Below are 24924 nucleotides of genomic sequence, written 5' to 3'. Positions count from 1 at the left end.
TAAGAGACATCGGAGAATTAGATGAATTACCAGACGATATTTCTAGTAGTGATATTCCATACTTAAAGTTCGCCACCATCACATATAATAATATAGTAACATATAATTTATATCATGTTTATATCTTTATAAAGCACGGTTGAAGTCCATTAAACTGCCTTCAAAAATTAAAATATCTGGACGCCCCAAGGGAATTAAAAAAACAACAATTGGACTTCTGAAAAAAAAGAAAGGATTACCTATAGCTTTTAGAACGCAAAGTGCTGAAAAAAAACAAGAAATATTATTAAAATGAATAGTTACTGATGACAATATTGTTACCAAAGCACTCTATAATAACTATATCATTGATGACGTAAGCATATTGACTCAGCAAGATGAAATACACAATGGAATAACAAAAATCGATTTATATTCTGTAATCATTAAAGTAATTTTAAAATTTTTGAAAACTGATGGAAAATATTTTATTCTCTTTTTGAAAATAGTGTCTAATTAGATAGGTACTTACAGTCGTTGCCAGATAAATTGAGCCGGCGGCGGCGGCGCGATAACGGAAAACCAGTGGTTCTCCGTATTTCAATATTATTACCGAAAATACTTCAATAAACCAACAATTGTTACAAAAATTATTTTACTATATTAATTTAAAATCCAATTCGGTCGAAATACACCGGGTTAGGTTAGTTGTTTTTAGCAGTATACTGCAGCCAGAACGATGGCATGGGAGAGAGAGTACAGAAAATTGTTTGCACTGAGCCGGGTTCGAACTGGTGACTGCGCGCGTCGTAGCCAACTGTGTGACCTATGCACCACACTGCCAGCGACTAGTTTGGGCTACACTTACTGAAAAACGCCGCCGCCGCCGGCTCAATTTATCTGGCAACGACTGTACTTGTAGTTTAAAGTAATTATTATACATGCACTTCTTAATTATTTAATTAAAAATATAATTAACTTGTATAATCTATCATTTATGGTTAATTTCATTTTTATATTTCAATTTTTTATTTTAGGATAAATTTTGTTTTTAATTGTTATTTTCTTTAAATTATTTAACTAGGTACCATTATACTATTTTACAAACCCTTTTTTTACTAAAAAAATAAATATTCTTATGGAAGTAATTGTATAGTTTTAATTTCAGCCTGTACCTTTAATTGAAACAGATATACAGATCGCCAATTTAATACAAAATAATATATGGGTAAGTCATTTTTGTTTTATTATTTGTAGGTTTGTCCTATTTAACACCTTGTAATAAATCTTCATTAAATTATTAATTAATTATAATACTTCAGTGGATACTTTAATTTCTACTTCAGAACTTAATTTTATTGTAAAAAAAATATATATACCTATATTCTTAATAAATTACTAGAGGTTCATATTCAATAATAATATTTTTATATGAATAATTTGTTTTAAAAATTTCAGTCTGAAGCTTCCAATAGTAACAGTAGTGCCACCAGTAGTGTTGATAAATCAATAGAAGATATTATAACACAAAATAGTGTATCGGTAAGCTAATTTGTATGAATTATACTTAAATCGTTAGTGACGATTTTTTTTTATAACGTTTACAGTTTAAATTTTTAGGAAATATGTGAAAATCACGAAAATTTGCAAGTAATTGTATAGTTGAAAAATCATAAAAATTTTTGTATTTATAGCCAAGGTTAAAAAATTCCACATTAGGGTTTTCATAAATTTTCCTTCAAATAGCTAAAAAAAAACCCGAAACATCATAATAGGAAAAATGTTATGTGCGTTTGAATTTTAAATGTTTACGAAATCGCCTAACGATAATGATTTATCTTTAAACGAAATAAAATATTTGTTGTAATTCAAAAAGTATAAGTCGTAGATACTTGAAAATTTCCCCAGTTATTTAGATTGGCATTTTCCTATACAATATTACCTATCATTGGATTCAAATTTAATACATCTATTAAAGTGATCTAGTGACCTACTATACCTACCGCAGAGCGTTACTCACTTGACCATATTTTTTTTTATATATTTCAATGCTTAATTTTATTATAATTCAATATTGATACCTACTAAGGTCCTCAATGTCTGCATATTTTATTTCCAATGAAATGTTTTTATGACAATATGTAACGAATAACGATCATATAAATTAAATGTAAGATTATGAACTAGACAAATTATTATACATTTTATGTAATTTATACAAATATTTTTATCTCGACAGAACTTATACAAACAGTTTCGGAAACAGTGCTGCACTGCTGTTATAATAAAAGTTAATAAAATTGTTATTTTAGTTTTATTAGCGTTATGTTTGACAATTTTATGTTATTTTTTTAAATATAGATTTTTTTATTCTTTAATAATTATTAATTTTTATCTGGCAGGAAATATTGGAACTATTAAAAACCACAAATGGAGGAAAATCTTTATTGTCAACATTTCGTCAAAGTGGTTTGTTGGATAGCGCAGGTCGTAGGCGTCTGTGCCATTTAATAATAAATAGAGAACTCAGAGATGATGTCCAAAGACGTATTCCATCATTACGTTTGCATAACCTTGCATACCAAATCAATTTTTCAAAATGAACGAGCATCAACATATTTTATACTTTACATATCTTATGGACCAGGCTTAAAAAGAGCAGTCAAAGGAAAGCTTCTCGATTGCTTAAATAATAGGAGAAGGGAGTACAGAAAATCTGGTTTGATAAATTCAAAGAGACGATGTTCAACCTCTTCAGAATCATCTTTTAATTCTATACCATTACCAGAAGGACTACAATCAGCTGAAGAAGAAGGAAATTTTATAAAATCTGTTGTTGAGGAAAATCTCAATTGGCTAAGGAACTCAAGCGATCCATGGGATTTGGTAGAAACAAATTGGAATTTGACTTCCAGCTTTCGCTTAAAAAGACTGATGTCACAAGATGGTCCTTCAATCGCAGAGTACATGACTGAGTTTCCATGTTTGAAAAAACCTGCAGGATGTCTTCTTGTAAGTACATGATATATTATCAATAATTTGTAATTTATATCTAATTACCTACTCACACGATTATTAAGATGTTATTATTTATTTTTCAGATTTTGAAAGACTTTAGCATTGCTTATCCAAAATCAGTCGATAAACTTTATCAGAACTTACCAATATACAGAAAGAAGATTATTGATCTAACACTGACTAGAAGTAAGAAAACTAAAGATTCCACTATACATTAAATTTTAAATGAATACTTACAGTACAGCTCTGAAGGTTAGTTGAAAAATATTTTGCTTAACTATTAACTAACAAATATATAAGACTAGCTGGCTCCGTGCACTTCGTTGCCCGTTAAAAATGCCAATTATATATAATATGATTCGAATTTGTTATTTGTTATTTAATATTCGGTTTAACGGTGTTCAAAACTTAGACATTTTCATTGACCGTTTTGATTCTCAAAAATCTTGTGAAACCAACCACCACTTTAATATGCGAATTTTGTAAAATGCTTTCTTATTGCACACTAAATTTGTGGTACGATTTTACGAATGTACCATGTAAATTTTAAGCATCGATCTATCATTGTTCAGGCTCTACGTTTATTAGTCAGTGATTTACTCAAGTCATAATATTATAGTCATTCTGCTTGCCGTTGCCGTGAGACTCTCTTATGATTATGCGAGCAGTATATTATCATGTAGGCAATCCACACGTGGTGGATTGCGGACCCCGCGAGATGTGTACGTAAGCTTATAATTTCTAACACTTAAGTTTCAAAGTTATATCATTTTTTTTATTTTACTACGGTGGGTAAAATACAATAATGTGCCATCTCGTGGTTTTTATATTGTTGCCTGTTGGTAAAACAATAAAACTTGGTATAACTTGTTATGTTACTTTATTGCTGTGAATTTGAAATTTACTGTAGGCATTGACTTATTTTGCTAATTCTTATTTTTTTTGTTATGGTTTTAACAAAATATAACAACAGGTCTATAATTATTATATTCAATCATAATCAATAGTGACTTTAATATAGTTTATTTTCTTGCTGGACTGCAGTGACAGTTGTTGTTTTTTTACATCCAGATTCCGAAGTTTTCTGGTGGATTTTCCTAAAATTGTACTACATAAGCACCTTCTCTTGCGACCAATAGGAGCGAATCATCAGTGAAAAATGTTACGAAAATGGGGAAAATAAATAATAACAACAAAAAAATTGTTACGATAATTACCGAAAATAAAACAGTAATAATAATAATAATAATAATAATAATAATAATAGTAATAGTAGTCATCGGTATTTTTTATTTTTCATTGTATTTTTTTTTAATTTTCCGTGCAATTTTCTTAACTTTTTCTTACATAAGAACCTTCTCCTGGAAATTACGACCCAAACAAAATAAGAATGAGCGAAATCGATCCAGCCGTTCTCAATTGATGAAATGTTATGCATTTTTGTCTCTATTTTTATATATATAGAAGATAGAAGATAGACAGTTTATTGTGAACTAAAAAAAAATTCACTTAACAAATTTCAAATTTCCAAACTAAAATAACTATAGAAACCATAGATTATATTGATTGTACATCGAGCTGATGTTTAGATGTCTACGTCTACCATAGAGTAAATAAAGACAATGGTATCGAGTTCAAATCCATGACATCAATGAATAGATTTTGCACTTTTTCTACTTATTCGGTTGACTTTTTAAAAATTTTCTTTCGTAAAAACCTTCTCCAGATAATAACAAATACAACTAAAATATAATTAGCGAAATCGGTTCAGCTGTTCTCAATTGATGAATTTTTATACATTTTTGTCTCCATTTTTATAAATAAAGATTTTTATTTTCTTTTTTTACTATGACAACGATTTAAGTTTGTATGTCTAGTCTATTTGCATGCATTTTTAAAAACATTTTAAATAAATGATTTATTTTATTTAAATGGTTACCATTGACTACCAAAAATAATTTAGTTGACTATTTGCTGGATAGATGGCGCTTCTGTAATTTCATCACCACTTCGTCATATTTCTCTAACCCGATAACTTTCTCAAATTTTTCCTTTTTTTTACCAAAATTGGTTGATAATTTTGATGCTAAATAATTTGTTTAACACCTATGTTATTTGTATAGTTATTATTTTATTTCATATTTGTAAGTTTTGTTTTGTTCAAGTTGGAATCTTTTTCTATAAGACAGTGTACTCATTTAGTTTTAGTAAAAGTAATATAATAATATAATATATTTGTTATAATTTACAAATAGTATTAAATATTAATAAAAAATTATACATAATAATGTTATTTAATAAAACATAATATAAACATGATGATTAATTTTAAATAGCTTTTATAAACTTGGAAACTTATAATTTATATTTTACAATTTCATATATTTTAAAGAATTTTAATTTTGTTTTATTATTGGCGACTGTAAATTTGTTAAAACACAACAAATATGCATTATATTATCAATTTCAGGAAGAATATTAATTTTAATTTTGTTAAGTATACCATATGACTTAAGTCTAGCAAAAACTCTTTTTATATGTATCCTAACACTGGCTACACTATATGTTTCAAGGACTTCTTATTCTGAAAATTGACAATTATGTAGTATTGGTGGCATAACTAATATTGAATTATTATTTTCACATTCAGTTTTATTCCTGGAAAACCTTTATCTGCAAGAACTTCATCGCCAGGCTCTAACTTTTCCAAAAACCCAGAATCATTTGTTATAAATGAATCGCTAGTTCTACCACCATAACATTTAGATAGAAACGAAATCATGCCATTTGGAGTTACTGCAACTAATGTTTTAACAGTATAACAACTTTTATATAATAAATAAAGATAAACAGTACTTGGCTGTTCAACTTTAATTTCAGTACAATCTATTATGCATCTGTAGTTTGGATAATTTATTTTAAATGAATTGGGTAATGTTTGAGTAATTGAATACTTATCTGGCCAAAATATAAAGTTTTTAGTTTTGGAACACAACACATCTAATAATTTAAAAAATATTCTAAAGGCAGTTCTTCGACTTATTTTAAAAAATACACTTAATGCAGAAAATGTTATGTCTAATTTAATTTTTATTAAAAATAATAATAATTGACTTTTTATTTCAAGTACATTTTTATTTGAGTCTGATAAAAATGAAATTAAAAGATTAAAAATTTTAAATGTCAAATCTTTAAGTTGGTTTTCATCTTTGATGCAATCAAATCCATGGAATTTGTTACATGAAAGGCATGAATTAACTTGAAGAGAATCTGGACCACAAGATTTATCCTGTACTGAAGAAGCCAAATTAAAACAATTTTTTGGGATTGTTGCTTGTGTACAAACATCAGAACCTACAAATTCACAGCTAAATACAAAGTTCTTGTTAACAGAATTTTCAAATGAGACTTGGGTGCTAACATTTTTGAACTGGTTCATTAAATTATTTCCTTCATCAGTACTTGTTGAGATATAATCACAATGATCCTGGATACCAACAGAATGAAGTATATTATCTAATGATACTTTTTGACGTTTTTGAGCACGTTGATATCTATCCATTCTATGTTCTTGATTAGTTTCATTTTTTTTGTATATTTCAGGAAATATTGAAGGTACAAATGAGGGGTGAAGTAGATTTTTTGACTTAGTATTTCCAACAAAATGTGCACTACATATGACTGACCTTCCATTTGGTTGCCATAATTTACCATTTTTACTGTAAAATTAAATATTTTTTAATCTGATATAGACATAATATAGTGACCTACTTATCTAAATACTTCTTTATGAACAATAAAGTCAAGTGCAATAATTGTTAATGATTAGAAAGTACAATTAATTCTTATAGGTAAAATAACAATTATTATTGTGATTTGGTTAATTACCTATCTGATTAAAGAGAAAATATTAAAAAAAATAAAATAAAAATCTTATTATTATTATCTTTTTAGTATAAAACAATTGTATTTAAGCAAATGTAAATACATTTGCTTAAATTGTTCACAATAACTCAATTACTGCTCTTTACTAAATTGACTAGATACCTACATTAAAATATACAATTTCTAATTATATTTACTCTAATCGATTCACAGCTTTGATCCATTTGTTTTTTAGGTCTTTTTCGTGTGGACGATTAGGGAAATTATAAAATTTAATATTAGACGAATTTTTATAGGTGTTGTTATAAGAAACTACACAACAATTATTATTTGATTTGCTCATTTTTCTAAAAAAAGAATTAATAGTATCGAAACAATAATAAATAGTTTATGATCAACTGAGAATTAATATTATAATATAAAATTTTACGTCTTTACAAATAATTGAACATTCGTACGAATCTGAAATCATGCTATTTATAGTAGGTACTACATGTCTACATCATGCGTATTATACTATTATAAATTACAAATTACAATTATCATATTTTATCACTCCCGAAAGAAGTTCACGCAGTGTCCGTTGTCCGCGCCACATGTGTACATAACCGGCCTCTATATGATTATCACGATACATCAATGGGGGGGGGGGCACTCCGGGGTGTCCCGTACAATGAAACGTTTGCAAATTAATTACATTTGGAAAAATATGAAAAAATACGTTAAGAAATACATTAAAAATTGTGAAACTTGTCAAAAAATTAAATCACACATAAAAACACAACAACCTATGTTAATTACGTCAACAGTAACAAAACCTTTTGAGCGCATATGTTTGGATATAGTGGGGCCACTAACACCAGCGACAGGAGGAAACACATATATATTAACGTTGCAAGACGAATTATCTCGATACTCATTAGTCGTAGCTTTAAGTACTACGGACGCACCGACAGTAGCTCAGGCGTTTGTAGAACATTTCGTATGTATTTTCGGAATTCCGACCTCCATACTCATGGACTGCGGGACTAATTTCTTATCAGATATTTTTAAAAATATGTGCAAACTATTAGACATCGAAAAATCTAAAACCACCTCTTGGCATCCTCAGACAAACGGTTTTATTGAACGGAGCCATTTAACATAAAAAACATATTTACGGAGTTTTGTCGATAAGGACAATAACTGGGACAGATTATTAACATACGCGATGTTTTGCTATAACACTACGGTGTATACATCAATGTCATATACGCCGTATGAATTAGTATTCGGACGGAAACCGAATATTCCGTCATCATTTCATAAGGAACCCGAAGCGCAGTATAATTATAATTACGTGTGCGATCTAAAACGTATTCTGAAGGAAGCACACAAAATGGCACACGCCAATTTAATTAAAAAGAAAGAGGCTAATAAAAACTATTATGATAAAAACATGCATGCGATAAAAATACAAAAGGGGGACAAAGTCCTAATTAAAGAACATAATTAACGTAACACATTGAGTAGAAATTGGACAGGTCCATACGAAGTGCTAGAAGTACACGATAATGAAAATATCACGGTAAATAAAGGTCGAAAAGGTTATCGTATACACATAAACAATGTTAAATTGTTTTACAAGACCGAATTATAAAATAAATAATAATTTTTTTTTTTAATAGTAGTATTATATTAGTAGGTAGTCATAAATAATATTACGTAGTTAGAGAAAAATATAGTTTTTTTTTTGTTTACATAAATGTATATATATCTTATTAGAGCCCCTGTGGGACAAGCCACCATCATTATCGTGAATTAGTACCACCGACTCTGACAGGAGAGGAAAGCGACGAAGAATTGAAGGCACTTCAGACCCTAGCGTATAGAGTATCATCCATAGGCGGAGCCAAAATTTTGTTCAGCATATGCAGAATCTAAATCGGCCCACCACTAGTAGGGGAGTAGAATGAGGAGGGGGGAGCTAATTCATAAAATCGCAAAAATGTTTTTAATAGTCACGTTATATTTAATAATAATTAAGATTGAAGTATGTAATAAAAATATTTAACTACATTACTTATGTCATTACTAATAATAATAAAAAAAAAATACATACATACCTATTGATAATATTAACTTAAATAAACGTTACTCAGAATTATTATAATGACATTCGTCTCTTAAAATCTACCGCTATTTTAAAATCGTCAATAACAGCATCAGCATCAACATTGACTGCCATTTCTTGCTCTACTGTCAATACCATCAAAGCATTCAATCGTTCTTGCTTCATGGTAGATCTTAATTTAGATTTGACTAGGGTCAATTTAGAGAAAGACCTCTCACAAGTACAACTTCTTACTGGGATCACTACAAACTTTTGAATAACATTAAAAAATTGGTTAAAGTATTTATATAGTGGTCATTAGACTTCAGCCAAATTAACCATTCATGGATTTTACTTTTATTACTGAAACTGTCTTTATTAGGAATCGTAGAATTATTTTTTATTAGCCTCACTTCTATTTCTAGTTTTTCAATATCACATTGAAAGGTTTTTGATAGATATGATAGTTCTGTTTGCGATATATCCATATTTAGTAAACTATCAACTGCATGTATAGCTTGTATAGTGTCCTGGCTAAATCGTTCATCAATACTATGAACCATCACTGGATAAAAAGCTGATATTCTAAGTTCCGATTCTTTTGTTTCTTGAACAAATTGTGTTTTGTTACTGTCTATGTGAGAAGAGATTTTTCTTTTATTAATTAAAGGAATTGGAACATCTAATTATTTACATATAGATACACTTGTATCAAATATTTTTTTTAAATATTCTTCTGTTCTCATATCTAATAATGCTAAACGAAGAGCTTTTACATTTGCCATACCTGAAAGAAAATCATAATTTTCTGTTTGAAGCATTTTACTAACTTTATTTATCAATTGTAAAACTGGTTGCATTATTTCTAATCCTAATATAAAATTGAAACTCTTTATTTGAAATAGAAGACCACGTCCTTTTGCACATACATCAGTAGCTGAAGTAGAAGAAATTATTTCTTCTATTGCTGGGATAAGAGCTAAGTAATTATGCTTTAGTGATGCAACGGCTTCTGCTCTACATGCCCATCTTGTAGTAGATAACGATTTCATTGTTTTCAATTGTATGTTAGTATCTTTTGATATTTTTTCTAAAATAGCATGTCGTACAGTGCTACCTTCAATAAATGAATAACACAATTGAACAACTCCGAAAAAATCAAATATCATTGGAATATTTCTCCTAGTAGTACAAGCATCTACTAAAACCAAGTTGAGGCAGTGAGCATAACAGTGCACATACATGATTCTTGAATTTTCTTCTTTACATTTAGTTTGAACTCCCGAAATACATCCTGACATCGTGGAAGCACCATCAAAACATACAGACACCACATCATTCCAATTAAGATTATAGGTGGACATGATTTCTGACAACTCTAAAAATATGGCATTAGAATTAACACTTAATATTCGCTTAAGACAAATAAAACGTTCAACTGGCACAAATAAGTCCATATCAAAATATCGTACAACCACAGACATCTGTTCATGATGACCTGCGTCAGTTGTATCATCTGAAATTATCGATATAGGTTTGTTACAAATTTGTGATGTTATTGTTCTTTGTACAACATTTAAGATACTCTGTAAAATCTCGTTTTGAATTTGATGACTCAGATAAGTAACATTTTTTGGGGAGTCTTCTAAATATTTTTTCATAAGAGGATCATGTCTTGACATCAGGTTAACAATTTCTAAAAACAATCCTTTTTCGTTACTGAATTGTGACTCATCATGTCCTCGTAAAGCGCGGCCTCCTTTTACAATGGTTATAATAACGTCTATAAGTTGTTTTAGAAATATTCTATTCTTTTGTCTCTTTTCTTCTCTTTGACTTAGTTCTAATTTTTTTTCATTTTCTAGTATGATATCAATTGGATTATTTTTTAAATCTTCAGACATTGAAAACATACTAGCTATGTGTGTTTCACTTGTTTGATGAGCACACAATTTCTGTGGTCCTATATTCCAATTAGTGAATCCTTTTTTAATGAATGCTAGATCACTATGTCCTCTTTTGGATGTTAATTGAAGGGCGAAACAGCGACAAGGGAAACAAAATGCAGCATCCAATGTTTGACTATACTCTAACCAATTATAATCGTAATACCATTTCGAATGAAAACTTCTTTTAGAAGTACCTACTGTTTTTCGAGGAAATTGTATATTCATTGGCTGATAAGGTCCTTTCTTAATCCTTTCCATTTTTTCAAGTCTATTAGATGGCAGTGGTATCCATAGGATCAGTTATTTTATTTTTACTATCATTATGTGGTAGTGGTATATAAGTCTAAAAATAAGAAACCCGTATTCTTTTAGTTTATTATAATTAATATATGTTGATCCTACTAAATAATAATGACAAAGAAAGCAACATTTAAACATGCACTTAACTATGCTTTACTTCTACCTAAATATAATTAACAATACATTATATATTTTATACTATACCAACTAAAGTATAATATAGGTATGAATAAACTTACTTCTAATCTTCAAAATAAATATTTATTTTTATTCCAAATATACTAAAACATTCATTGCTGTTTTCAAATGAGTAACTATAAATAGTTAAACATAGTTATTTAGTAATACAAGACGTTATGATTAATGATTAATATAAATATTTATTAATACATATTTAATCCTAAGACATACATAAATAAAATTTTATAAGTAATAAAGTATTTTAAAACATTGACATATAAACAAGACTATTAGGCTATACAAAACTATAATAATGTATATTTTTGTTATTGATAAAACACAATTCACATAGGTATTAGGTATGTATAGTTAATTTGTTAGTAAGTAGTAAGATTTTGGTATTTATTGTTTCTAAATATATTTACTTCATTTATATTGCTTTGTTGAGTATTCATTACAAATGGTATACTTGGTTGACATGGGATATTGCTTGTATCCTTAAAAAATATATATACAGGCAAGGGTTATTCATAAAACAAGTTATTTAAATGTATTGGCAAAATATTTGGTAGGCAAATAGGCAATTAAATAATATTTATGTAACTATTCACTTCACATACAATATTGGAACTGGGGATTAAAGTATCATCATCATCATCCATTTTATTTTGTGATTCTGTACTGGAACTTGGACAATTTTCACCCTTTAAACATCATTAAATTAAACACTTAAATAATTATCATAAATTCATAACAAGATTATTAGTGTAGAAATATTTTGAAAAATGAATAAAAATCTCCAATGGTAATATTAAAAGGTAGTATATAATATTAATACCTTGGATTTGAAGAACATATTCCGAATGTCACCACACGTTTTTGCATCATTTTCAAGAATTCGTTTTTTTTTTATCTCTGATTTTTTCTGAGCCACCTTTACGCTTTGTAGACTCTTCAGAATCAGTCATGTTTGACTTCACAGTTCAGTGTTCGCTATATGATGAATAAAACAAGTACGGACATCCATACGAGTATACGGCGACAGGTACTGAATAGTGAGTAATTAAGCGATCAACACAACCTTAGAATTTAGATCATATAAAAATCACAAGACACAAGACGTATAGGACATAGGTACAGAATATGATCTAAGAAGAACACAACGATACAAATCAAATTTTATTATGTTTACACAACCGTCAACCGTTAATCATTACTTGATATCATAATCATAAATGAGTACCGATATCACAAATCGGTAGCTCAGTGCTGCCAGTATGACAATTGACAACACAGCAGTTAATTATTTATAAAAATCAATTTTTTGGTAGTTCTGTGGAAATCATATTATTAATCCAATATTTAAAATGTATTATGTAACCTTTAAATTATAGCGGATTTTGGGGCGATCAGGGCGTGCAGCTGCATACCCTGCACGCCCTGTGGCTCCACCTATGGATCATCAGAATTCTATAAGGCAAACCCCAGTATAAACCGAGTCATGGAGATGCTATGCTTATAAGTGTATGAGAAAACGAATGATAAGAAGAAGTCGTATTCACATTTCAGAATAACTGAATAATTTGGTTATTATATATATATATAAAAGTGGGATAATTGTATTATTATATTATTATTATTTTTTTTTCTGTATTTTTATTTTTATTTTATTTAATATATTTTCGTATAGAGTTAAAACGCATAAGTTTGTTATTATGGATTTCGAATTTTCACCAATCGATCGATATAACCGAGTACTGATATCCGGCGCAATCTCTAATAGCCTAGACCGTTACAAAATTACGAAACTCGAGGGCAGGCCATAGTAGGTGTAAAATTAGAGTTCTGGAACCTGAGCTTCTGAGCCGCTGAGCCGCCGCCGTAGCTGAGACGCCCCCGCCCCCGTCCCCGCCGCGCCGCCGCCGCCCCCACATCCATCGCCATGGTTATCATATTATCGTACTATATTACCGTACTATATTACCGTACTATATTACCGTACACATATTACCGTACTATATTACCGTAAACATATTAATGTATATTCAACAGTTATCATACACAGAACTATTTTGTCATATTATTGTACTCACATCATGTAAATGCTTGGCTAGTAAGTTTTTCATATGGCCGTGTAATTTTTCTTTAAATGTATCAGTTTTGATGATACATGTCAATGGGGTAGAATAGTAGCGGGGGAATATATGTTTGGTTACGTTTGTACATATCCCGGATCGGTTCTATCCCAGAATATTATATTTTTTACGCAAAGCACCCTGTGTAAGCAAAATATTTGTAAGTGAAAATAAAAAGTATAAATTCCAAAATAAATATAAATTCTGTGAACAATAGTCAGACGAATTATCATACGCTATCTATCCTTGTTGTTATCACATATTACCGGCATATTACCATTTGAAAAATTATAGTATAACAAGCATGTAGAGTCTTGTCTGCATTACAAACAATAGTATTATTCAATAATCTAACATGTTCTGACATGCATACTTTAAACTTGTAGAAGAAATCCCTACCATAAAATATACATGTGAGGGTTTCAAAATCTGAAATGAAATCAGTCTATCTCCACTCTTCGTTCGATTAAGTGCGTTGTTTTGTGATAAAATTTTTGAATATGGCTGGTTCGATTGAAAACATGCGTGCTGTTTACAAGAAGACTGTTTTTACATATGTGCGTCCGTCACCACCGGCTAACCTAATCGATTGCAGTAATTTTTTCCTTGATTTTTCATCTCGCAAGTTTTTAAACATCGGACTCGATCCGACAGATGAATTCAACACCGTGATTCACATTATAACACCATCAAGTTTTGTAAATATTTCCGCCGATTTTCTCAAACGTATTTTCCGACTTATGGGAAACATTTTATCATTTATATTCGAACAACCACAAAAGTATAAGCGTAATTTATTTTTGGATTCCGATTCAATTACAATATCTAGTATGGTGTACCAAGGAGAGAATATGCTCATTATAAAGTCTAAAATTCAAGACGGATGTCGCATATTGTTAAATCGTAACGACTTATTAAAGTTACAAGATTTAGAGTGGTCAATTTTCGAGATCATCGAGAGAAAAACCAAAATCGTTAAACCGCTTGTAATACAGCAAATTAATCAAATCGCATCATACTTAAAAACAAATACCAAGGTTGAAACTAGAACGCTTGAAGATATGACAATTCGCGTGAAAAGCATTAACAACATTTGCATTGCAACACATGTAAATGACTACAATTTCACAAGTCAGCTTCAATTACATGCAGCTGAACATATCGCACAAAGATGGTTGGACGAATTAGAAAAAGATGAGGTAAGAAAAAAAATATTTTTTTATTTTTATCATACCAATATTAATATATTATATTTTATGGGGATACGAGAAACCTTTTTCACCGCCTTCATTTTACACTATATTTAATGAGGTAATATAACAAAACCTACTTTATAAAAAACAAATATTTTAATATTTCATGTTTTAGGAAATTCTTTCTGATATCTCCCCTCCATCACAGACAAGCTGTACAGACGAAAACGATAGACCATACGGACCGCAATACAATATTACCAACTTACTACCCAAAAGACGACACACTGTTTAATGTATTTTTGTGTAAAAATATTTTTGTATAATATTTGTATAGTATTTGTGTAAAATAAAAACAAGTCAGTTATTTTTAAAAAAAGTTTTCTTTTTATTTATTAATAATAAGGTAATAAAAATATTCACAAAGTAAAAATAATATATTTACAAGGTATAAAAAAAAATAATAATTACAAATAGAAATAATATACATATTTATGTATAAAAATTACAGTTTTCTAACATCACCGCTAAACGGGTTATAAGTTATAATCTGATCATGTAAAATTAAACAATAAGCTGCAGTTTTCTCAGGAATAACCGTATCCGTTTCAAATTCTACTCGTAGGTCTATGGTCGATGCTTTTACGTTATCATTCTGATGCGATAAATCGACAACGACGATTGGAACATATGTTTGAAAAACATTTTTTGATAACAATGGTTCAGAATAATCTCTCTCGTAATACGATTTTTGAAAGTCTGTATAGGCTTTATACAGTAAGCTGATGGTATTATTTTTAAAATCAGCACGAAAGTCTTCATATGGAAACACTTCAGAATTTAAGTGTACCTTAAGATTTTTTAGTTGGCAGTGGTCAAAGCGCCCAGCGTCGTTTTCTATATTTTTTTTTCTATCTGTTTGTAATCCAAACAAAATAAATCTAGGTTTTTCAAGCAAGCTGCTAGACTTTATCGTCCATGAATGTGAAGTATTTCTAGGTAGTACAGGATATTCACATAGATCCCAGGTTCTGAACGCACATGATAACGTTTTACGTGAATCTATCACTTTCAACAGTTTTAATTTTTCTTTATCATTAACTCTGATTATAGGCATCTTCCATATCACTTTAATCAATTCAATCGTATTTTTTTTATTTTTTTCTAACGTTTTCGGGGGTTCCGGTTTGCGTCATACGTAATGCGTCTAAATCGGTAGACGAGCGATTTAAAATCAGTTGTTGATTGCAATTTAGTAATATTTTTTTATAATCTTCGCAAAATCCGAATAAATGTTTTAGAGGTATACAACCGGTAAATACATCGTTGCTCATAAAATTTTTATTATCTTCACCGTCCATGCCCGAGTCCCAAGCACAATTGTCTAACGTATTCAAGTCACTTGGTGTATATGAACAGTATGCTTTCAGGCAAGACGATACTCCGGGTGATTTCAATTTTTGTATTTCTATTCCGTTTATTTCATATCGCATTTCGGAGAATAAAAATGCCAAACCATTATTTGAAAAACGTACATCTCCTTCAGCATCGTAAGGTTTTCTTAGCTTTCCTTCAATGTAAATATAACTTTCACACGGTAGAGTGTAAGATTTCATATTTTGAATATTTATTCTAATTTCATCATTGTATGAAAAAGACGTATTTGAATACGGCGTGAACGAATGATATTGCATTTGCGTTATTTTACAATCGTCGACATAACCGGCCGTTACATCTAAATATGTGTCATCCATTATTGTAGTGAACGAAGAAAATCTAAGTTATTTTTCGTGAGCTTGAACTCGTTGTTTTTCGGTTTAGATATAGGTGTTGACTTCTTAACTGCAGTCACTTTAATGACGGGTTTTTTTATTGCAGTAGTATTTATATTAAACTTGAGCACCATCTTATCCGTGTGTTATTTGTAATCGAATCGTAATTGGTTCACCACGTAAATTTATCAATCGATCTTTATGATCTTTTAGTATGATTTTAACTTTACTTATAGAAGTAGTATTAAGACCATAAAAAACTAAATGTCTAGGCATTTCAACAATTTTATAGCCCACAGCAACAGTCGGATAAAATTCATGTATAATCTGGCTCGGCGATCCGCCACACAATATGAGTCGGTTATTAAGTTGCACTCTATTTTTATACAGTTTATTTTCATTATGTTGACTGTATTTTCAGATTCGTGTGTAGAACCAGTAGTTTATACAACATTTCTAAATCCTAATAATGTTGCTATACTGTTTTCGATTGAAAAGTCAATCTCATGGTTACAGGATATCATACACTTTAACGTGTTACCATCTGATTTTAATTCGAAAAAAGTTATATAGTCGGGCTTCAACTTGTTTATAACAAACTCTAAATCTTCCAACTCATACGTTCCAGTAGGTATAATTACGTTTTCAACTTGTCCAATCATATTCCGAAAACCTATGGTATTGCAACCAGGTTCTGTGTTTGGAATTGAATTATTTGTTAGCAAGCTCAAAAGACATATTTGTGCTGTATTTTCTACCTCTATGGGCGGAAAAATATCGCATGACAGTTCACTCGAGTTTCCGTTTAACGTTATCGTGTACATGATAAAAATTGTATACACAAGTGTCCACAGTTTGATGTATTAAATCTCTGTTCTGTGTTATAATTGTAATTAATATCGCATCCTTGAAAATATTTCTGTACTTCTAGCGGAGGTGCTAAATTTCCAAAGCTGTCGTAATATTTTACTTTTTTTCCGATTTTTTTATACGCTACCCAATGCGTACCTGTACCGTTTTCAGTGTCCAAGTTAACAATCGCCGATTCAAATCGTTTAGGACGAACTGGCAACTTATCTCTAGTAAACACACCGATGAAATGTGGTATTTTCAACAAACTTGCGATTTTTATAAGTTCGAAATCGTACAACGCTCTCTTGGGTAACGTAGATATTAGTTTTTTTTTCGTCTTTACTCTCCCACCACCATTTTTATATGGTGTGATATATAGACCATCGCCTATTTTGTACGAGTTGCCTTTATATGGCGTCAGGTATAAACCATTTCCCAAATGTGATGGAACGTTCCTCTTAAATTCATTAGCCACCTTAACAACGTTGGCAACTCCACCAGTCAGAGCGCCTAGAGCTGATAAGCCGGCGAAAATCGGAATAAGTGGTAATGCACCGCCTTTTTTCGGAATGTTTACTATTCTCGGAACTTTTGTCTTTGTAGATTTAAATGTTTTTCGTGCGACGGCTACACACTTTTTTGTTAATTTCATTAAATTTTTTTCACCGACATTTTTCTTTAAAACGTTTTTAGTTGCTTTAACCGCTGCTTTAAACCCACAATCACAACCACCACCAACTTTACGTTTTGCCTTCATGGCGGTAGTCACACCCCAAGCTACAGCTTTTTCTTTTAAACCAGAATCTTTCGATTTGAACCTTTCCCAGGCTCACTGTTCTAATATATGATCAGCTTCTTTACAATCGGCGATAGAGTTACTACGTTCGTATGCGATATCGTGGTCTCTACACGCAGCGTCTAACGGGTTTATACCTTTATCACCACGAACTAAACGTTTTTTCAATTTTGTACCAGGTCCACAGTATTGATAACCTACAAAAAAATTAAAATATTATTATTATTATTATGATAATATCGGATTTAATAAACTTACCAGGCAAGTGAAGTTCGACCGGTAATTCGTTTATAAGCGTGTTAATAAGCCTTTATTCTTGTTGCTTCTTCGAGCGAGTGACATTGTGTACTGATGACATTCTCATCACAACATAGATATTTATATCAAAATGAAATTCATTAAACAAGAAACCGAGCTTACAGTTGAGAACGTAGATCCACCTACTTCGTTTCAAAACTATAGACACGGTCCGCTTCTACCTAATACGATACGTGCGCTTATTGTGGGTCCGTCCGGCTGTGGAAAAACGAATTTAATGTTTGTATTATTAACTAATATAAATGGAATAAGATTTCACAATGTTTACATATATTCGAAAACTCTGGATCAACCGAAATATAAAATGTTGAGTAATATCTTATCAGACATCGAAGGAGTACAATTATTTACGTTCTACGAAAACGAACAAGTTATTGAACCTGAAAAAGCCCTACCAAACTCTGTGTATATTCTAGACGATATTTTGACAGAGGGGCAAGGAGTATGTAGATCAATCTTTGCAAGGGGAAGGCATAACCTTATAGATGTGTGCTATCTAGCTCAGAGTTATTCAAGAGTACCAAAACAACTTTTGCGTGATAACGCTAACCTTATCGTTTTATTGAAACAAGATGAGACTAATTTAAAACATGTTTACATGGAGCATTGCTCTGGTGACATGTCGTATACAGAATTTAAAGATTTCTGTACATCGTGTTGGCGTAAGGGGAGGTTCAACTTTATCGTAATAAACAAAGAGTGTGAACGCGATAATGGGCGTTATCGTCACGGCTTCGACACGTTTGTTATTATATAAACTTACGTTTTTTAAAAAACATCTCATTCACGATCATGGACGCCAGTGGTGAAGTACTCGAAGAATTGATAAAAGCAAAAGAAAATATTAAACGAAAATATACTGCATTAAAACAAGGAAAATCCGATATTCAATCGATAGTAACAGAAATATTTAAACCGATTATCGATCCGTTAAACGAAATACAAAAATCTACTTTGGATAAAACTATAGACAACACTGAAGATTTACATTTTTATCAAATATATGAATTGTTAGATTCATACAGCATAGACAAGACGTATGGTCCTAAATTACAGCCTAATAAAACGGTACGTTTAGGTAAAAAAGAAATCAAACTTGTCGGAAATACGATAATTGTTGATGATACTACATACCCGTTAACACAGGGACTCTGTAGTTTAATATTTTCAAAAGCCCCGAAATCATATACCGAAAACGATTTAAAAACATATAAATCTATATTAATTCAAACATCAGCTCATTTAACGTCAAACAGCAAACAAATTAAAAAAGGCGGTAATAAATACAGAGATATAATCACAACATTATTTCCATCTGGTAGTGGACTATCTGTACAATTACAGAAACATACACTTCAATATTGGAACGATCCGAATGAATTGGTTTCCCGTTTAAACTAGTATTAGCATCAAAAGCTGCTGGCAATACTGGTGTTTCCAACGAAATACTATCAATTTTCGAAGAATTACGCGAAGCTGGTTACATAAAACGTATACCAAATGTCTAAGCGAGATATCGCATTTGAACTACACAAACCTGCTAGAAAAAATTACATAAGACGTATAGTTAATGTATACGGAAAAAATGATCTATGGCAAGCTGATCTGGTTGAAATGATACCATATTCGAAAAAAAATAAAGGTTACAACCTATACCTATTCTATGCGTCATAGACTGTTTTACGAAATTTGCATGGGCGATAGCATTAAAATCAAAAACTGCTAAAGAAGTTTCAAATGCAATGTCGAAAATACTACTCAAACGTTCACCAAAACTACTACAGCTTGATAACGGCAAACAATTTTATAATACAACATTCGATAAATTGATGAAAAAGTATAACATACACAAATATTCAACGTATAGCACCATGAAAGCATGTATTGTAGAACGTTTCAACCGTACATTAAAAGAAAAAATGTTTAGAGAGTTTACTGCACGAGGTTCATACAATTGGATTTCTATTTTACCTTCATTGATTAATGAGTATAATAATACAAAATATAGAACAATAAGGATGACTCCGACACAAGCTGATTTAGATCCAACATCAGTTGAAATAAAAACACGCAAAATTATTAATAGAAAAAATAGTTTAAAAATTGGTGATTACGTTCGTATAAGTACATATAATAGTGTATTTACAAAAGGTTATTTACCAAGTTAGTCTGCGGAAATATTCAAAATTATCAAAATTAATCAAACCATGCCTATTACATATCAATTACAAGATTATACAGGAAAACCAATTGCTGGCTGTTTTTACTCTGAGGAAATATGTAAAACAAATTACCCAAACGAATATTTAATCGAAAAAATTATTCGTAGGAAGGGGACACAGATATTTGTAAAGTGGTTGGGGTTTGACAATACACATAATAGTTGGATAAAATATATAAGTGATACTAGAAAATAACTTTAGTTGAGTTTCTACCATGAACGTGTTCGGTAGTTCTCAGTCTGGTGAAATAAAAAAAGCGGGCAAGTGAGTACCGCTCTGCTGTACATTAGGTGCCGTATGGATCATTATTATATATTATAGGAGTGTTAAATTTGAATCCAATGATAGTTATCATTGTATACGAAAAACGATTCTGAACGAAGATGATTTGTCAGCCTAGGATATAATTTCTAGTGATTGGTGAAAAAGGTGGTTTATGTTTTAATGGCCTGAATACAACAAAATTTAAGTTCTTTTATAATAATTGTAAGCTAAACTTATGAAAAACCTTGTATTAAATTTTCAACTCTTAGCTACTTATACAAAAATTTTTATGAAATATACCTACAAAATAATTTGCAAATATTCATGGTTTTGACGAATTTTTGTCAATATTTGAACTTCAAATGCTAATAAAAAAAATTGTGCCTATGTATTCTTATAATTTTTTAATCACTATAAGAATAACATATGAGGAACTTTGTATTAAATTTTCAAGTATTTTGATAGGGCCAAAAAAATTTTATCGACCCTTCAAAAAAAATTTTTCAGAAAAATTGAAAATTTCAGTTGTCATAAATAGCTCAAAAAAACTCAAAATATTTTGAAAATTAAATCAAGTAAATAAAATGCCAATCTAAATAACTGGTAAAATTTTCAAGTATCTACGACTTATACTTTTTGAATTATAACAAATATCAAAAATCGTTTGAGGCTAAACCGTTATTTAACGCGGTTTTGTAAAAATTTAAATTTCAAACACTCATAAAAATGTTTTGTCTGAATCCGGTAGAGTTTTTTTTACAGATATTTGAAGAAAAATGTATGGAGAAACTTGTACCAAATTTTCAAAACTTAGTTATAAAGGAAAAAAATTTGATGATTTTTCAACTTCAAAATTACTTGCAAATTTTCGCGTTTTTGACAGATTTCGTAAAAATTTGAACTAAAAACGCTAATAAAAAAAAAATGTGACTAACGATTTTTAATTTTTTTTAACTACAATAAAAACAACTCATAAGGAACTTTGTATCAAATTTTCAAAAGTTTTTGGTCATCCAAAAATTTTTTATCGACACTACAAAAAAAAAATTCTCATAAAAATCGAAAATTTCTATCGTCTATAAATAACTCAAAAAAGTCAAATTTTTTTGAAAATTAAACTGTATTTGTTTATATCTATGTTTTTCTCGATTTTTTTGAAAACTGTTGGAAAATGTTAACTTTTTACCTGTATAATGCACCAAGGATATTCACTTTTACATCGGAAACCACCCCCATAGTTTGAAATTGGAGCATTATTTCGACTAGTTATGCTGTACACAGACACAAAAACAAAAAAAAAAAAAAAAAACAAAAAAAAAAAACACACACCATTGTAAAATCAATACATTCATCACTTCGTTCAGAATCTATAAATTAATTCAAATCTTGAACATTCGATTAAATCATATTCGGATAAATTAAATAAAATTGAACATTTAATTGAAAAAAATCATACATTTCTTGGAGCGAATAACAAATATATGATTAAAGAGATGTCTATTGTAGACATAGAAACATGGGCTACTCAACACTGGATTTTTAAAAATTCAAAATCTAATCAAGATAATAAACGTCGAAAAACTAACAAGTGGCTACAAAATTTTCATCAGCTATCTATAGATTACGGTGATATTGAGTATGAAGAACTTGGCAGAATATTGAATTCGTTAAAGTTTGATTGTATTTACACCAAAGGCGAACAGAAAAAACAACTACTTATAGAGTATATACCACACGTTGCAGTCATCAACATTGAAGACTTGGGTTGTCCTCGACTGGATCAAATATGTGATGAAGAAAATTTACCTTGTTGTATCTTTCATAAGGACTTAAATCCTAAATATTGTACATTTTATAAAGTGTTTGCTTTAAGAAAATGGTTTGTAAATAATTCATAAAAATTGTAATCATGTTTTTTTATTTCAAATAAACAACATATTTTTTTATTTCAAAGTTGAGTTTTATTTCTATACCATACTAACTATCAAAGAAAATGGTTTAAAGTAAAATATACAAGTACAAAAATATGACATAGGAAAAATGTCCATGAGCTAGGGTATGTACTTTGTCTTCAAGTATAACCCTTTTATCATCAAAACTGTTATAAGTTAATTTATCGGATTTGATGGTCTTTAATTTGTGTTTGAATGAACGGATAGAGACGTTTGATGTTGTTACTTCCAAACTGGTATCACCGAACAAACACCGTTTATGATCTTGAAAGGTCATATGGGTTCTAACAACATGTCCACGGATTCCTTTTGCTTTGATTTTCTCCTTATCTTCTAAAATGTAAGCGTAGGACTTTGCACGGAGAGCACAAAACTCTCTCATAATACGTACATCGGTTTCATCAGAAAATAGCCCAGGAATCTTCTTTCTCTCAGCAATGTAACACGGGTGGTCACGGGGTAGATTTGCAGTGTCCATTCGATTCAACAAGTTGGGATTGTTCAACAGATCATTGTAAAAGTCATCAGTTTGAATATAGTATACCAATGAATCTAAAATAATAAATTAAATTAATAAAAGTATACCAATGAAACTAAAATAATAAAAGTACTAATAATAATTTACCTGTATCTGTATACATGAGCTCAATTTTATCATTATAATGTTTCTGCATTACGTTATAGTGATAGTCATACATTAAATACTTGGAAATTTCCAGCACTGCAAAACCCGATAAAAAATTTAAAATATTAATATAACAATATAAAATTTAAAATAAATGTAATTTACCTATATAAACAGGTTTACAAAAATCAATGATTTTGTTTTCTAATGCAACTGCATTTAGAGTTTCATTGTATGTAGTACAGTGTTTGAATGTTGACTGATTTATCAGTTTTTGTAAACGACGATCACTAGACACCAGTTCCATTTTTATTCTTTTCCGCATAGACTCCATGGTTTTCCCAAAAACCGCATTATTTAAAAGTTTGAAAAAGTCTTTCTCAAAGTCATTTGCTGCTTTTTTTCGCATCTCTGTGTTTAGTGCTATGTATGGAGCCAGCCATGGTGATTGATTAAACTGAAGTACTCTATGAACCTATAATAAAAAATAATTATATTATAAATGTAAAATAAAAACATTTATACATTTACTTTTTCAACTATGAGTCCATTGGCTATAGCTTGTTGGAGGTTTCGGTAATGAATAATATAGTTTTTTTTCGACTGAAGTGTTGCCATGAGTTTTTTAACTTTTGAACCAGCTGGGATACCGTTTTGTGGTAGGAAAGGTAAGTCGTTGTGTTATCATGGAGTTCTTTTGGATAAGTAATGTCAACTTCATATATCCGTCCGATGGGTGATGTATCGTTCAAATCATTAAGCCCTTCTAGTTTAGGTTCAACCCACTTAAAACCACCATAGGGCATGTGTTGTGACATTGCCCAACCGTAGAGATTATTACCTAAAAAAAAATAAATTAATATTAAAAAATAATTAAAATATATGTATATGTATACTTACAATCTTGATAAATTAACCACGATTTGGGCTATGTTGGATCATAATCTGGGGTCTTTTCATTATTAGCTTTAGCATACCTCATACTTGCTTGTGTCAAACAGCCTCGAATTCCTATAAAAAAAAATTTATATATTATAAATGTAGATTTTTATATATAATTATTATAATTACCCTTTTCAATCATCAACAGCATATCATACTCTGTGAGTAACTCTAATTTGACTCTGGTATATTTCAACATACAATCAAAGGAGAATCCTGGTGCTGTATAGTAAAAAGATGGGTCCAAACAGTATGTGGTTAAACATAGGTCTCTGAAGTTCTCAAACACGTCAGCCAACAATAAAACATCAATTTTCAAATATAGATCACTGTATTCACCCAAAGTCTTGCATCCAAAGTGACTCCAAACAGTTTTTGCATGTTCATAATCTTCTTCTTGTATATTTGATTCTGTTAGCGTACTGTAGAAATCTGCTTTCTCTGGTAAAT

At 30.0% G+C, this 24924-nt stretch overlaps 3 protein-coding genes and 2 pseudogenes across 3 annotated transcripts; all 5 read right to left on the bottom strand.

Moving 5' to 3' along the window:
* Window positions 1-5405: 5405 nt before the first annotated feature.
* LOC126553215 (uncharacterized) lies at window positions 5406-6559 on the bottom strand (annotated as a pseudogene).
* Window positions 6560-9028: 2469 nt separating this feature from the next.
* LOC126553214 (zinc finger MYM-type protein 1-like) lies at window positions 9029-11181 on the bottom strand. The gene is made up of 3 exons (XM_050208374.1): window positions 9669-11181; window positions 9388-9608; window positions 9029-9244 (listed from the first exon to the last, which is right to left on the bottom strand). Exons 1-3 carry the CDS (start codon window positions 11179-11181, stop codon window positions 9029-9031), a joined length of 1950 nt encoding a protein of 649 aa, XP_050064331.1.
* Window positions 11182-15236: 4055 nt separating this feature from the next.
* LOC126553212 (uncharacterized) lies at window positions 15237-15848 on the bottom strand. The gene has a single exon (XM_050208373.1). It carries the CDS (start codon window positions 15846-15848, stop codon window positions 15237-15239), a length of 612 nt encoding a protein of 203 aa, XP_050064330.1.
* Window positions 15849-15885: 37 nt separating this feature from the next.
* On the bottom strand, window positions 15886-16485 carry LOC126553211 (uncharacterized). Its single transcript, XM_050208372.1, has one exon. It carries the CDS (start codon window positions 16483-16485, stop codon window positions 15886-15888), a length of 600 nt encoding a protein of 199 aa, XP_050064329.1.
* Window positions 16486-23713: 7228 nt separating this feature from the next.
* LOC126553223 (uncharacterized) lies at window positions 23714-24367 on the bottom strand (annotated as a pseudogene).
* Window positions 24368-24924: the final 557 nt, after the last annotated feature.

This window comes from Aphis gossypii, unplaced genomic scaffold, assembly GCF_020184175.1.
Source record: "Aphis gossypii isolate Hap1 unplaced genomic scaffold, ASM2018417v2 Contig00098, whole genome shotgun sequence".
Classification (NCBI taxonomy): domain Eukaryota; kingdom Metazoa; phylum Arthropoda; class Insecta; order Hemiptera; family Aphididae; genus Aphis; species Aphis gossypii.
This window is presented reverse-complemented; position numbering and strand designations above follow the sequence as displayed.